Source organism: Barbus barbus (assembly GCF_936440315.1).
Source record: "Barbus barbus genome assembly, chromosome: 48".
Classification (NCBI taxonomy): domain Eukaryota; kingdom Metazoa; phylum Chordata; class Actinopteri; order Cypriniformes; family Cyprinidae; genus Barbus; species Barbus barbus.
The window spans coordinates 13,836,171-13,852,161 of NC_136726.1; the positions used below are offsets into that span (position 1 = coordinate 13,836,171).

The 15,991-nt window shown below is 36.1% G+C and overlaps 2 protein-coding genes across 3 annotated transcripts in view; both read right to left on the reverse strand.

The window, feature by feature from the left end:
• Positions 1-605: 605 nt before the first annotated feature.
• parvaa (parvin, alpha a) lies at positions 606-13,513 on the reverse strand. Its single transcript, XM_079412443.1, has 13 exons — positions 13,260-13,513; positions 10,563-10,652; positions 10,393-10,463; positions 10,224-10,326; positions 9,946-10,086; positions 9,341-9,456; positions 8,228-8,286; positions 7,272-7,291; positions 6,642-6,703; positions 6,497-6,565; positions 3,745-3,846; positions 3,296-3,368; positions 606-1,624 (listed from the first exon to the last, which is right to left on the reverse strand). Exons 1-13 carry the CDS (start codon positions 13,393-13,395, stop codon positions 1,548-1,550), a joined length of 1,119 nt encoding a protein of 372 aa, XP_079268569.1. The 5' UTR covers positions 13,396-13,513; the 3' UTR covers positions 606-1,547.
• Positions 13,514-14,043: 530 nt separating this feature from the next.
• LOC306866980 (F-actin-monooxygenase mical2b-like) overlaps positions 14,044-15,991 on the reverse strand; it is a 55,123-nt gene continuing 53,175 nt past the window's right edge. The window contains exon 36 of one of the 2 annotated variants that reach the window (XM_079412444.1): positions 14,044-14,832. In XM_079412444.1, coding sequence (XP_079268570.1) covers positions 14,648-14,832 — 185 coding nt within the window. In that variant the 3' untranslated portion in view covers positions 14,044-14,647. The remainder of the gene's footprint in view (positions 14,833-15,991) is intronic. The other variant, XM_079412445.1, reaches the window with a different exon arrangement.

Here is a 15,991-nt window from a genome sequence, read left to right on the forward strand (position 1 = left end):
ACCAGGTACAAGAATTTCTGCGCTTCAGGTGGAAAAGTAATTTTCTGGAAAATGGAATGAAACTAGTTCTTTCTAAGAACTTTAAAAAAAAAATCTATACAAGTTTAGAGTATTTCTCTTCCGTTTAAACCAACAGTATTTGTTCTGAGTGACTCAATTCAAGATGTTCCATATCAGAATGTTTTTGGTATTTATTGGCGGTTATAAAGAACAAAACCATCTAAGCTCAAGCACTGTAGTGTATGGAGCCAAACTGTTTAAGAGATCTAAATTAGACAATCATTTTGTTTTGCTGCCATTTTGAAAGAATCCAATAAGAATGTTAAAGCGATTTTTCAAGTACCGGTTCCCCATGTGGATGCGGATGGGTTTGAATGGAGCTAAATTACCCCCAAACAGCCTTCCACTTAAGTAAGGACAAAGAGAGCCCACGTCTGCTGGTCATCCCTGCGGTATTTTGAACGCTGTAAGCATCTGTTCCAGTGAGTGAAGTGAACGGAGTCTATCAGTGACAAGACGACTTAAAGTACAGCACTCAAGAACGCAGCCTATGGCTCGGCAGAGAGGGAGGAAATAGAATGGAAAGATAAAATCTGACAATCACAGTGAGCTAGATGATCATCCACGTTTAATGGAGATTTTGTAACATTTTTCAGGTGGAGATAAAACATGGACATTGAATTTTACAAACGACTCTACTGCAATGAAATTGCATCAAAAAGGTATAAAAATAATAAAAAAAGTAGTATTTTTTATAGTTTCCTCAAACATAAAAGTTGCACTACTGCTAATTAAATTCATCTTTCAGTTTAAATACTATTTTTTTTCCCCAATAGTGATCCAAGTCACCGTGATTTATGATGTAAGAAAATAAATTAATTTCTATTGGGTTTCAGAGTTCTTCAAAACAACAAACTGCACCAGATTTGTGTGACAACAGCATGCGAGTAAAAACATTTTTGGTTGATTCCGATAAGCTATGCAAGTGCAGACATTATAAAAACATTAGAACAGAAATCAATACTAAGCCTTCAGATATGCAGTGAAACAGCAACATTACAACTAAACTAATTATTTGGTCAAACAGCCACTTGGAAACACAGCTGCCTTAAATCTAACGCAGCTGCTGGGCTTGACTTTGTAAAAGAGCTGATACTGTGAAGCAAGATAATATAGTGTTTTATGTGATATAATGTGTTGTGCAAGGCTGCAAACTGGGTATTTTCTCTCATACGTCTGTTTAGGTACTTCAGGATTAATATGTTTCAAACGGATTATACTGCTAATTGCATTTCCACAGGTAAAAGGCGAAGATATGCCTTCATCTGAGGAATGGAATGCTCTTATCAAAAACATTTATATGCATAGTGTTATTTCCTTTAGTGTTTTTACATCCATCTAGATGACAAGAAAAAAATACTTAAGACACTATTATTAGTCATATAAGGGTATTGTACAATACTCAAAAAAAAATTAACAGCATGTTTTGTCTGTCAGCCTCATTAAAACTCGAAATAGCGGTCCACATAGACATTTCCCGTTTTTGCTCATTCCACATGTCTGTACCTGGTGAAAAGGTTGTAAAGAACTCGGAGTGTCGATTTTAGGTCACAATTCACAATATCTGGAACAAAACAGAAGACAAAAAGAATTATTCATTTTGCAATAGCTTTCATAGTTACAACGGCTTTGGCCTGATGAACTCTTGAGCAGTTGAAACACAGACACAGTGCACAGTTTCTTCAGTTGCGGTACTTGTTTAGATTGATTTAAAGCATGACGTGGATTCATGCAATGCTAAAATAATGTACCTGACTCTTCAAGGACTCTGAATGACAATGCAAACAACACACACAAATACACACACAAAAAAACCCTAGACGCACTTTTAACCTAAAAATCATTCAATGCAACACAACCAAATGCACACACAGTATACTTTGAAACACTATAGATATATAGTAGTGTATACAGAGCTGTATTTGTGTAGTATTTATTCACATTTATGCATTTGACAGACTCTTCTATCCAAAGGAACTTATACTGCATTCAAGGTACACATTTTATCATTTCTGGCTTTTCCTGTAAATTAAACCCTTAGCGGTTCTAGCATCGTGCTATTCTGTTTCAGCTACAGGAAGACTGTTTTTGCATGTGTATATTGTGGATGCTGTATACACTGTATATTGTGAACTGCTGATTTGTTGAAATAGCTCTCAAGAGAAGGTATTTATTAATTACATATTACTTCGATTATAATACTTTATATTATATTACATATTATTTAATTATACTAATTAAATATTATTCAAAAAGGAGGGAAAATAGCTAACGAACTATTGTTAAGTAAGGACAATAGAACAATGTATTGAATTAAAAATAAATAAGTAACTATATATTCTTAAGCAAAGAAAAAGTTCTAACTAACTACTCAAGGAAAGAAAAAAAGTGTTTAATAAAAATGTAATTTTAATATAAAAAGACCATTTAAGAACAGACAATTATGTACAAGATACACTTTCTTTTATACTGCTGCTCAAAAGTTTGGGATCAGTAAGATTTGTAATGTTTTTTAACGGAGTGTCTTATGCTCATCAAGGCTGTATTTATTTGATCAAAAATACAGAAAAAAACTAATATTGTGAAATATTATTGTAATTACTAATATGGATTTCCTATTTTAATTTACTAAATATAATTTATTTCTGTGACGCAACACTGAATTTTCATCAGCCATTACTCCAGTCCTCAGTGTCACATGATCCTTCAGAAATCATTCTAATATGCAGATTTTTTATCAGTGTTGAAACTCTTGTGCTGTTTGATATTTTTGGAACCTGTGATGACCCTGGAGACTGGAGTAATGATGCTGAAAATTCAGCTTTGCTTCACAGGAATAAATTATATTTTTAAGTATATTAAAATAGAAAACTGTTATTTTAAATGGCAACAATATTTCACAAGATTACAGTTTTTTCTTTATTTTTGATTAAATAGATACAGCCTTGATGAGCATAAGAAGCTTCTTTAAAACAAAAAACCTTACTAATCCCAAACTTTTGAACAGCAGTGTACTCAATATATAACTTACATTTACAACAAGCCAACCCAAAAAGGCTTTAATTTTTTTAAATTTTTCAATTATCTCTGAAATTTTTGTATGTGACATTTAAGAACTGTACTTTCAAGCTGAAAGTATCCCAAGTACAGTCCTGACAAGACAAATCTTTTTAAAATGGTCTGTCAAGCACACAATTACAATGACAGGATTTGGAGCAAACAAAGCCATAATTACCCTCAGGCCTGGGTTTAGGCTTCTCCAAGCCACCGTCTTGCATCAGCTCAAAGGAGAAAGACACGTTATGGACCTGCAAGTAAAAAAGAATATTGTGACACCTTGAAGTACAAAGAAAGGCATGCGTTTAATAAAAAAAGTGATTTCCCCAAACTGGACTGTAGATGGACCTAAAGCAGTTATCTCTGAAATCCACACACAAGCACTGGACATTAGAAGGAAGCTACACATCACCCCACTTATCCGTTTCCTGCGCAGAGGCAGATTACAGATGCATCCTGGTGCGATATGCCCATTTGGCAGAGGCCGGGCCTGCTGGATGTGACCCAGGTGAGCAGCCTGTACTCTGGGCTGACTGTCAACACCACCCCCTCTCAATGACACTCAACAGCACACCAGGGTGGCTTTCATACTGAAGCATGCTAACCGCAGACGCACTGCTAATTTACCTTTTGGTCAAAATTCTCAGGCGTCAGGAAGAAGTTGTAGAGGGGGACAAAGTATCCTTCCAGAAGTCCCATCAGCAGGACCAGATACACACCGTCTGCAAACTACAAACACACTTCAGTCAGAACAACACAGTCCTGTCGTAGATGCCAAACCGAGAGATACAAATTTACATAACACAATTCTGACACACTAAAACTACTTTTATTCAGCAATAATAAACTATTTTATTAAATTTATCCAAAACAAATAATTGAAGACATAAAGTGACAAGATTTCTATTTCAAATAAAAAAGTATCAAGTTTTCACAAAAATATTAGGCAAAAATTGTTTTTTGAACACTTCTTAAGCAGCAAATCAGCATATTAGAATGATTTCTGAAGGGTCAGGTGACACTGAAGACTGACGTATCAGCTGCTGAAAATTCAGCTTTGCATCACAGGAATAAATTACAGTTTAAAATACATTAAAATAGAAAATATTGATTTTAAAGTGTAACTATTTTACAAAATGACTATTACTGTATTTGTGATCAAATTTATTTGTATTTACTGTATTACTGTATTTGTGCAGCCTTGGTAAGCATAAGATACTTATAAATTAGAATTTATATTTTATTTACTTATATTGTGTATGTTTACATTATAATAGAGTTTTATATTAACAGGAAATCATTTAGGATCTTCTTATTTGATTATTATATCCAGGGCTGCGTTTTCCTAATGGGCAGCATGGGCTGCAGCCCAGGGCCCCGAACACTAGGGGGTCCCCCTGAGTCAATTCTCTTTTGCATTTTATATGGGGTTGCCAACCGTTCCGTTCAATACGGAATCGTCCCGTATTTAAGGCATCAGTTGTCCCGTATGTGCAGGCATACGCAGTATGATCACCTAGACCATACAAATAACAAATAAATTATTATTTTTCTTGATTATTTCGTGATGTGATTATTGATCATAAGCACAACATCCAGCTAGAAACATACCATCTAACTTTTACTATTTGCAATAGTTGGACCGAGGTTACGGAATAACCTTCCTTAATCTGTGAAAGCTTCAAATTCTGTCTACAAGTTTAAAACTAAATTGAAATCTTATTTTCTTACCTTGGCTTTTTAAACTTTAACTATATAAAATGATCTTTTGAGTTTACTGATGTTATTCTTTATACTGGTTTTTATTTTATTTGTACAGCACTATGGTCAACTGCTATTGTGTTTGTCGGTGCTTAATAAATACAAATACCTGAGGGAAGATGTCTTTCACTATTGTAAGTTCATGTTGTTAAATAGAGAAACAAAATTATACATTTTTAAAATAGATAACTTTTAGCGCATTAGCCTGTAAGAAGAGCAGGAAGCTTTTAGTGGTGAGTGATATTTAGGTTATTATGTACATACATTTTTTGCCTCCTATGGGATAATGACGTGCGCATTGTGTTTGTTTTTATTTCACGAGTGCACAGGGTAATTTGATCCCATTTTTATTTTTGTGATTGGCGTGTAACGGAAGGGGGGTGGGGGGTTTACGGGGCTGCATTAGACCCAGGGCCCCGCAAAGGCTTAACGCGGCACTGAAAATGTATTAATATGGAATATTTGGCATTCGTAAACAGTCGACATATAAGGCGAAGAATATCGACTTTAAATGTGACCAGTCATAAGGGTCAATTTTTATAAACTGAGATTTATACATCGTCTGAAAGCTGAATAAATAAGCTTTATATTTATGAATTATTTGTTAGGATAGGACACTATTTGGCTGAGATACAACTATTTGAAAATCTGGAATCTGAGGGTGCAAAAAAAAAATCTAAATATTGAGAAAAATCGCCACGCATATTACTAAAAAGCAACGCATATTACTAATCAAAAATTAAGTTTTTATACATTTTTATACAAAATATCATCATGGAACATGATCTTTACTTAATATCTTAATGATTTTTGGCATAAAAGAAAAATCGATAATTTTGACCCATACAATGTATTGGCTATTGCTACAAATAAACCCGTGCTACTTATGACCGGTTTTGAAGTGAAGTGAAATACTGCCAAGTATGGTGACCCGTACTCGGAATTCGTGCTCTGCATTTAACCCATCCATCGTGCACACACACAACAGTGAACACACACACACACCGTGAACACACACCCGGAGCAGCGGGCAGCCATGCTGCGGCACCCGGGGAGCAGTTGGGGGTTCGGTGCCTTGCTCAAGGGGACCTCAGTCATGGTATTGAGGGTGGAGAGAGCGCTGGACATTCACTCCCCCCACCTACAATCCCTGCCGGCCCGAGACTCGAACCCGCAACCTTTGGATTACGAGTCCAACTCTCTAACCATTAGGCCACGACTTCCCTTTTTTTGTGGACCAGGGTCACATATTTGCAAACAAAGCTATCGTATGGGTTCAGAAAACTTGAAATGTAGAGAACACGCTGAAAGAGCTACTTTAAATTCTATTTTCATGGTGTCTTTGTGTTAATTTTGAAGATTAAAAGCTTCAGTTCCCATTGTAAGTACATGTAAAAGTGTGCACAGTCAGAGTCAAACAAGTCTGTATTATGATTAAAATAACAATCATAATTTCTTGGTCTTCTTTCACATTGCTGCTGCTACCATTTTATTAATGGTTTACCACAATTTTACCACAATTCTTTACCACAAACAAATTTACCACAATTCTCCTGTGATTGTGGTAAACTTTTCGTTTACCACAATCACAATATTATTGTGCTGACCCATGTGTTACCTGTGTGTCCAGTTCAGCTACTTCCAAGTTCAGTTTATTCAGGTGTTTGTTGACGAAGGTGATTAGAGTCTGCAGAAAAGAGATGCATATGTTGTCAGGCTGGTTTAAAAACGACAATTCGGATAATATTTTGGCTCTTTCATACCTTCTTCACCACATTCAGCTTGTCAGGAGCATGATCAAACAAGGTGTCAAACGCATCACGCTCTGAATATAAGAATACATCCATTCATGAGAATCACAATTATAAAAAAAAGTAAACACTGGCATTCAAAATTTTGGGGTTAGTAAGATTTTTAAATGTTTTTGAAAAAAAAAGTCTGTTATACTCACCAAGCCTGCATTTACTTTGTCAAAGACAGTCAAAACTCATTATCTAAAATAACTGTTTTCTAACTTTAATATAAAGTGTCATTTGTTTTTTATTTCTTTTATTCAAAGCTCTATTTTTAGGAGCCATCAGTGTCACATGATTCTTCAGAACTCATTCTAATATGATGCTCAAGTAATATTTCTTATTATTAAAGTAAAAACAGTTTAATACTTGCTGTTTATTGGGGAAAAGTTGACATTTTCTTTGATAAATAGAAAGTTCAAAATAAAAGCTTTAATTGGAAATAGAAATCTTATGTAAAATTATAAATGTCTTACTCTCACTTTTGATTTAATGCAACATTGTTGAATAAAATATTTTTTTCAAAAACCTACTAACCCCAAACAGTAGTGTGCTGGAATATTGGAATGGAAAAGGAAATAATAATTTAATAACACTTACCATGCCTGCCAGATAATGCCCTGTGAACATAAAAAAACATCAAATAATGATTGAAACATTGAATTATGCCTGAACCTAGTACTATCTCTCTCTCACACACACACGCGCTATAAGCATATGGCCAGAAGATCATGACATAACATCAATATAACAGTTGTCATCTAATATTTAATTGTCTCCCATCATGTAAGGCTAAATTAATCTATAAAAACACTAAATTTAATAACCGTGAAATTAAATATTTAGCAAATCTAACAAATGAATAGCCTGTATCCTGAATAGGAATATACTGTACATAATAATGTTGTAATGCTTAAATAATTAAAAAAAAATTTTGTTTGTTTGTTTTATTGTGTTGAATTTTAATAATCAGTCATTTATCAGCAATAATTTCATTAATGCAAGCTAGGCATTTCATTTATCGCCTGTACAACATGGGGGGTAATTTATCTCTCTTAATTCTACGGTCACCGAAAGCCAGGCAGAAAAGGCAGTGGCCATTTGGGTGTGTGGAAGGGTGATCAAATTGATCGGGCAAGTCTGGGACAGCCCTGGACAGGGCTTCCTTCCCATGAGGCCCCCTCCTCCTCACCCTCTAATCACTCCTGTCAGCCATCAGCCTGGGCAGCAGCAGCTACTGTGTGTGTGATAACAGCCTCAGGAAGTATTCCACAAACACACACTTATCTCCCCAGCTGCCAGGTGCCTGCTGGACCACTATACAGTCAGCTGTGCACATATGTGTGTGTGTGTGTGTGTGTCCACACAAAGGGTGACAAAGCTGCACCAAAGCTAATCCAAACGCCATCTTGTAATCAGCGATCTTCCGCATAATGATTGAAACATATGAAAGGAATCATTACAAAAGGCGCAAAAGATTATTAAACCCTGATATTGACACATTTATTAACATATGGAGGTAACATTTGGAAATAAGGGTTGCAGCGTTGACATACTCTGTGTTGCCAGTGATCTTCTCCATAACCTGACGGGATTGAAGAATGCCCTCTCGTTTCTAAGGGAAAGAAAAAAGGAACAGATTAAATATGAACAGAAGCCAGAAATCTCCAGAAGACAAATAACTGCTATTGTTGGTCCTATCAAAATATCTGTTGTGGGAAAACAGTTCCTCTAGTCAGGCACAACAGGAGAAATACAAGATGACGAAGTCTGAGACAACGTTCAAATCCATTCTCCTACATGAATGTTTAATAATAGATATATAAATGTATAATTAAAAAATTGTAACTAATTAAAATGTAATACAAAATGTGTAACTAAGTTTGAATATTTTACCCGGGATGAAAATTAAAATGACCTAATATTTTCAATTTTTCCTTGACTATATCAACTCTGAGGACTATAAATATCTGTATTTCATTCAACATTGTTTTGCTTTCTATACTGTCTTTCTTTCAATGAGAACATAAAAATTAAACATCACCATCAGTTACTTGAGCTAATTAGCTTTATAAATAGAAGCTAACTAACTATAAGCATCCATATTTGATTCAATATCAAAAGAAAGCTAGTAAATGTTGGCTATAATCATGAGTATTTGATTCAATATTGAAAGAAAGCAGGGAAATACTGAAAGCAAGAAAAATGAGAAAATCGGCTTCATTGAGCTAGCATCAGTTACTGAAGCTAACTGAGGACCTTCCACATTTGGTTCAAAATCAATACAAAACAAGAAAATATTAATAATTACCATTATTATTGATTCAATAGCAAAGTTAAGCAGAAATACAGCAAACGAAATTAAAACAAAAGACAAAATACAGATGCCATCAATCGGTTAGCTAGCATCAGTTACCAAAGCGTATTAGCTTTCATCTGCATTTCCTATTCAGACTTGTTTTCTTTTCTTCAAAGACATACTTTGACAAAAAAATAACAATTGAACCTTTCTGTGTGATTTTGTGGAGATTTATGAGAGAATTTTTCGGACAAGTTTATCAGAGAGTTTTAAATGCAAACATAACTTGCCTGATGTTATCGACTTCAAGCAGCATAACAACAAAGATTTTAATTTACAGAACATCTCAGTCTAAAACAGCGGTACGTACCTGGACCACAACCACCTGAATGGACACATGGTCAGGGAGGCGAATGGGGGCTCTGAAGTGCTGTGACAGCGCCACCAACAGGTGAAGGATGGCCACAATGCTCTTAGCATGAACCGCTAGTAAAAGGTTTTAAATAAAAAAAATTTAAAAAAAGAAGAAAAATTGAATGAATTACATGAATTAAAACCAGTAATGGCACGAGACAAGCTGAGATGTAGCTTCAGCTCAGTGAATTGTTACTTAAGGACACAGGATTGATGTTCGCCTCCATTTAATACGAAAATCAATAGCGCATAAATCTCTCTGCCCCATAAAACACAATAAAAAGACCTGCAATATCTTTAGTGTTTCTTCCACATAAGTGGAGCGATTGAAATCCACTAAAAGACACTGTTACATCACCTTGAGTGTTTTACAAGCCTTTGAAGATCTAAGCTATGAGAAACACCCATCAATAGCGTTTTAAACAGATATTACTTTGCCATTTTGTTCACCATAGCATGTCTAAGTAGACACTTTAAGACTCACTGCCCAATACAGGTCCATGTTTAACAGTCTTATTTAGGAGCTTTTGAATGACTCATGCTGGAGCTCTAGGGACCTACAGTCGATGTTCCACTTGATGCTCCTGGTGGAGACCTTCAGAGCGTCATTGATCCTCTCCAGAACCGTCTGCAGCTTTTGTTTCTGGGCAATCTCAGACTGAGTCACCTCTGCAACATTCAGCTTCTCACCTTCAAGCTTTTCTACGGGATGGAAACACAAGGCCAAATTAGAATAGAGAAGATGGAGATCGGAGAAGATCTTGAGGAGTTTCTGGATATTTAGTCAAATATAACCAATACAAAGTGGTATTATTGTAAAATAAACAGAGATGCTTTACCAAAGAGCTTCTGGAGAACCTGCCCATCATAGAGATCTTCAGCCAGGTCCTTCACGATGATCCTTTCTCCAACCAGAACATCGTTGATCCAGTCGATGAGCACCTAATTTGGGCATAATCATGGTGAATATATAACGACAGAATTTACATTTTTGTTTTAAACACAAACCTTCATGAGTTCCTGGAGTTTTTGGTCATTTTTTGAGTTGGGGTCCACCATGGTGCGGACTTCATTTTCCTCTGTGAGGAAGAGAAAGAGACAGGAAGAAGGAAGGTGTAAGGGCATATTATTAACCTGAGCGAGCATCAATTGAATAATGAGGCTACGGGTTCACCTACCTAGCATGATGTCCTCAGGATGAAGCTCAAAAGGTGTGGGACTCAGGGGGAGATTAATGGCATTCATCCCCTCCTCCTGCAGCTCAGATACTATGGGATACAGGACACATTGGGTGAGAGATGACAAATTATTTCTGAATAAAAATAAAAAAAAGAAACAAGAGAAATTGAGTAAAGTCTTTCACTTCATATTGCGGTTATACAAGTGGTTGGCAATATGTTCATTTGCCTTGTTAGATTATAATGAGTGCTGTGGAGAAGCATCTCTTTTACTATGGATAGTTAAGGATCATTTAACTTCCCAAACTTAAAAGTCCATATGAAAAACCATTTACAAGCCATTTTACTTCTGTAACCTGACATCATTTAGAGTAAAAGTGGATATTACTGTACACTAAAAACACATTAAAATATATAACATTTTATTTAGAAATGTTGAATATTAAATGAAATATTAAGTAATTAAATAGTATTGTTTGTGCTATGAACAATATTTAGCCACCAGAGTATCAGAGACATCAGGATGGCTTTAATTTTTTTTTTTTCCCCGCTTGGCTTGGTAAGCAACCACCACAAAAACACCTTAGCAACCACATAGCAACACCCTGGCAAACCACCCACAACAACCAAGCATCACAGTTCAAATTGTAAAAATGCATACATTTATTAGACTTGAGGAGAACTTGGAAGGCATCAACATTCTCAACATCCTCAGAGAAACAGCCCAGCATGCATCGCCGTCTACAGCGCTGATTATGTGGATGCGAACATCCTGTGCTGGATTCCAGAGGCCTCCCATGGAGGACAATATCCTATTAATCAACACCCTCTCGACCTCACGCACAGCTGCTCTCCCACTGCTTCTTCTCACTGACGTGGGGGCGCATACAATCCAACGGCACGACAAAGACCTCATGCATCTTGTACTAGGGTGAGCGGTAAGGTTAACATGACTGGGTGGATGTTTAATTTAAGTTACCTAAATCTCCACCAGAAGATTCTGCTTGGAAAGAGCTACATAAATAAAAAGCTACATTATTATTTTTGTTTTTTTAATTCACTGGGAAAAAAATACACTAAATAGGTTTGGAATGACATGAAGGTTGATTAAATAATAATGTTAATAAAGTTGCGGTAGTCTTCCTGCACCCTTTTAATTCATATTTCCAATTGTGGAACGAAAGTAATAAACATAAAATGCACTGCTTCCTGGGTACAAGCCACAAAATATTCCTCATCAAATTAAATCATACATCAATTACCCATCCAGACCACAGTTTTTGTCCTGTGTGGGTGAATAGGAGACGGAGAAATAGACAGTCAGAGTATCAGAAGGCTCAGCAGCTTTTTCCTCTAATTCAGCCTTGCGAGTGCTGATGGATGCCACGCAATCATTGCAGAAGTGCACTCTGGGAATCGTGCAAACCCAGAAGAAACACTCCAATGTAATGGGCAGAGGCACAATACCTAATTTACTTACCCTGGATAAGACAACAACAACAAGACTAATATATTTTTATTTGTTAAGGATGCGGATCACTAGAACTTGTCGGGATTATTGGGTATTGTAGCCTGGAGCCGCAGCTGTTCTTGATTTAAGGCTGAGAAGACTCTCATTCCTGTACAATCTTTAACCTCATCCAGAAAGAATACCTTACATGGTTAGAAGAACACTGCCAAAGCTGGGTGTTAGCTGAAGAACACTTTATAATGTGCCAACGTGTGATTTTAGGTCTATAAACGGCTGATTAGTGTTTCTCAAGACTGTAGTCTAGAGGTTTTTGTCAGCATGATTTGATGACTCAGACATTTTTAGGTGTGGCTGAATACTTTGAAAGATTTGTATAATCATGACTGCGGGGTGCATACTTTGAAGTGCTACTTGTCAAAATGGAGCACACAAAAAAATCTCTTAACTAATGGTAAAATCTTAACTGAATGGTTGTGAACTTGTGACACGTTTTGGACGTCAATGCATCATTGAGTAAGTTACAGTCGAGTTAAGCAGAGCCAGTCAATGGCTACCATCAACTGGTTAGTGGTTACAAACTTTCTTCAAAGTATCTTTTGTGCTCAACAGAAGAAACTCAGGATTGGAACAACTTCAGGGTGAGTAAATAATGACAGAATTTTAATTTAGGGTCAACCATCCCTTTAATGAGGAAAATCCCATGTATTTTTTTTTTTTTTTTACTGTACATTTATTTACAATATTTCTTATTTTATTTTCGTCTCAAATAAGCACTACGAGCTGGACATGTTCAAAAGAGACTGTTCTCGATTCAGTGAGTCGATTCAACTGAGTTGGAGAAACGCAATAATCGATTCAGTTTGATTCGTGAACGAATCGCTCAGACCACTTTTATAAAGTGATTTATTAAAAAGATCCGACTCCAAAGAACGATTCGTCAGCGAGAAAGCGTTACAAACTTTGGAATGTAAATATCACATTTTTCGCTACTTTAAAAACACCTGATATCTTTTCTTTTTCGGGTTTTAAAGTGTATGCGAGGAATAGAGATGCTGACAAGTGTTAATAAACGTATTCCTGCGCCCATACAGTTGGAGGAGGGAATTATTCATACTTCTGAAGTTGTGTATTAACTCGAGGACTTCAGATCAAAACTGTCATGACTAACGTTACTTTGTTTCATATTTAGAACGTGCAAAATAAAGCGTTTTAAACTCAATCGCTACCTTCTTTCGCCTTTTTTCTCCTGGCCAGAGTCCCACCAAGTTTCCCCAGAAATGAGTCATCTTTCTTTCTGGAGGACGGAGACTTTGGAGTTGGAGACTTTGGAGAGGACGGAGATTTCTGCGGGGAAGACGCCATCGGTTCAAACAAACAATCAAGGTCAGAAAAGTGTAAATAATATACGATTTCCCCAGCTGAGGAAGTGATTAAAATCCCAGGAACAGGAACGGAAACGGAATTCCAGCTATTTGCCCAGCCTTCTAAAACGAGCTTCCCTTATCCTTTGATCCCACCCTCTTTTCCAAAGGGAAACTGTTCAGAAAGTTATTCGTAGTGAGCTGTAAATATCATACAATAAAGCCAATTTTATTAATACTGCGGTGAGATATGTAAAACAATGCGTACAATCAAATGAAATAAAAATGACGGACTTCGACCGATTTGCTTAAAATAGCTTTTTATAATATTTTACATAATAAAATTGTAATATTCTTATATTTTTTTCAAATGTTAATATTTTATATCTTAATGCATAGAAACTATTTAATTTTTTTTCCTCGTATTATGTATACTTAGACATAATAAAAAAATATTTTACAATTATACGTAAATAAAAAATCAATTTCATATTTTTATAATATACTGTATTTTTATTCATATTATTTTATAATATACAGAAGCTTATCAAATACTAAACCGTTTATAACAATATTCTGAAAAGATTTTCATTGTTAGTAATATGTACATTTATAGAAATTAAACATTCATATTTGATCTTAAATTTTTCTGGAGATAGAGTCCACTCGTTTTTACATTTATTAAATAAATTACAAGGCAACAGACAGACAAAAATAAAACCAGAGCTCCTTGTAAACAATGGTATTTGGTTTTACTTTAGAAATAGTGGAAATTTAAGGTCACGTAAGATATGTTCATTGCTAGATTAAGAGACAAGCAAATACTCAACAGACACACTTTATCACTGCCATTAAACTTTGGCTGCTATTTAAATATTTACTGAAGAATGGAACAAACATTCAATAAGAGTTAACAAAACAGGAAGATAAATCAAACAAGTCCAAGAAAAATAGCTTTAAGTATAGAAATACCATTGCACCAGTGTGAATAACATTTGCAGTCAGTCCTCTCACCTCTGTGGCTGTGCAACGTGTTTTGAAACCTAGCATTCATAATTTTCAGGTAATAAAGAGGCACGTGTTTGGTTTTTGGTTTATTTCTTTTCAAGAACACACAAGGCAGCATTCAGTTGGGTTTGATTAAACAAGCGTTTGTTCAAGATCTAGAAGCTGATCTTCAAATAAGGCTCTCTCAGTCTAAAGTAGTTCTTCTTGCAGGTCACTACAGCAGCTCTTCGTCCAGTGTGAGAAGTTCAGGTCCAGTGGAACTGATAGCCTCTGGAGAGGATCATGCTCTCCAGATCTCTGTCCTCGGCTTTCTCCTTCAGCCGTTGCTCCTCCAGCAGACTCACCAGTGTGTCTCTTTTCTCCACCACCTTCATGATCTCCACCAGCAGGCTCTGCTCCTCCACCAGCTCACTCGCACTCTTCTCGCAGTCTGGAAACGGAAGGAAAACAAAGAGAGGCCTATGGTCAATAATAAGGTAAAATATTGCCCACATAACATTTTCACCATGTAACAAGGTTTAATCACTTTGTATAACATCAAATATGTCCTATGACAACTATAACACTATATAAATCAAGCATTGTTCTGCAGCAATCTCAGGGTTAACACCGCATGCGTCTCACTGGTAAACAGTGAGCTTCACCACCATCGAGAACTAAAATAAACTCGTGTTTGCCGGAGGCTGAGGGACCAACCATTGACTTGCAAATGAAGACACTATCACCTTCCTCAGCAGCTATCAATTCCTGTTCACAAGTAAATGCGCCACCACTTACAATATTTTATCACCGTAACAACCAATTATCCAATCCAATATCAGATTCGACATCTGAAAAGTTGGTCCACAGACCTACATGTTTTTACATTTAATGTTGAATACATCCAAGATGATGATCTAGATCAGGTCTGTAACCAGGGGCGGACTGGCCATCTGGCAGACCGGGCATTTTCCCGCTGGGACGTACTTTTTGGGCCGGGCCTATACATCTTCTCATACCATGTTTGTCTGATCGGCCCATAAAACTCTTAGCAGCCTATAGTTTTTTCTGCCTAAATAGTTGACGGCGCTGTGGTCTTTGCGGCTGTTTAATGTATTTGTCAAAAAAAGTCGGTTTAGGATTTTTCTCTCCCCAGACAGACCGGCCCATGAGACATTTAATCAGCAGCCCATTGGTTATTTTCTTAATTGACATTGGGCTGACCCAATCACATCTTTAAACAACTCCCCAGTCGAGTCTGGAGTGTGCGATATACAGTAACGTTATATCTTCTGCAATAATAGGGTAAGTGTTGTTGTAATGATGTACGATCTGACATTATCAAGTATAGGCTATATCATCAAATCACACACAGAGTGCACGCACGTTGATTTATTAATGTATTAAAACTCAAAATTCCAGGCATTCTAAATTATAGACTGCAAAAATGCTTCTGTATGCTTTTTATATTTATATAATATAGTTAACTTCTTATATCTATATCACACAAAGAGTACCGTTTTTCTGCAGATATCAGCATGAACACATTTAATAATAATTTTATACAAGTTCAGTAAAGCAATAAGCGACTTACATTTTAGACTTATTGC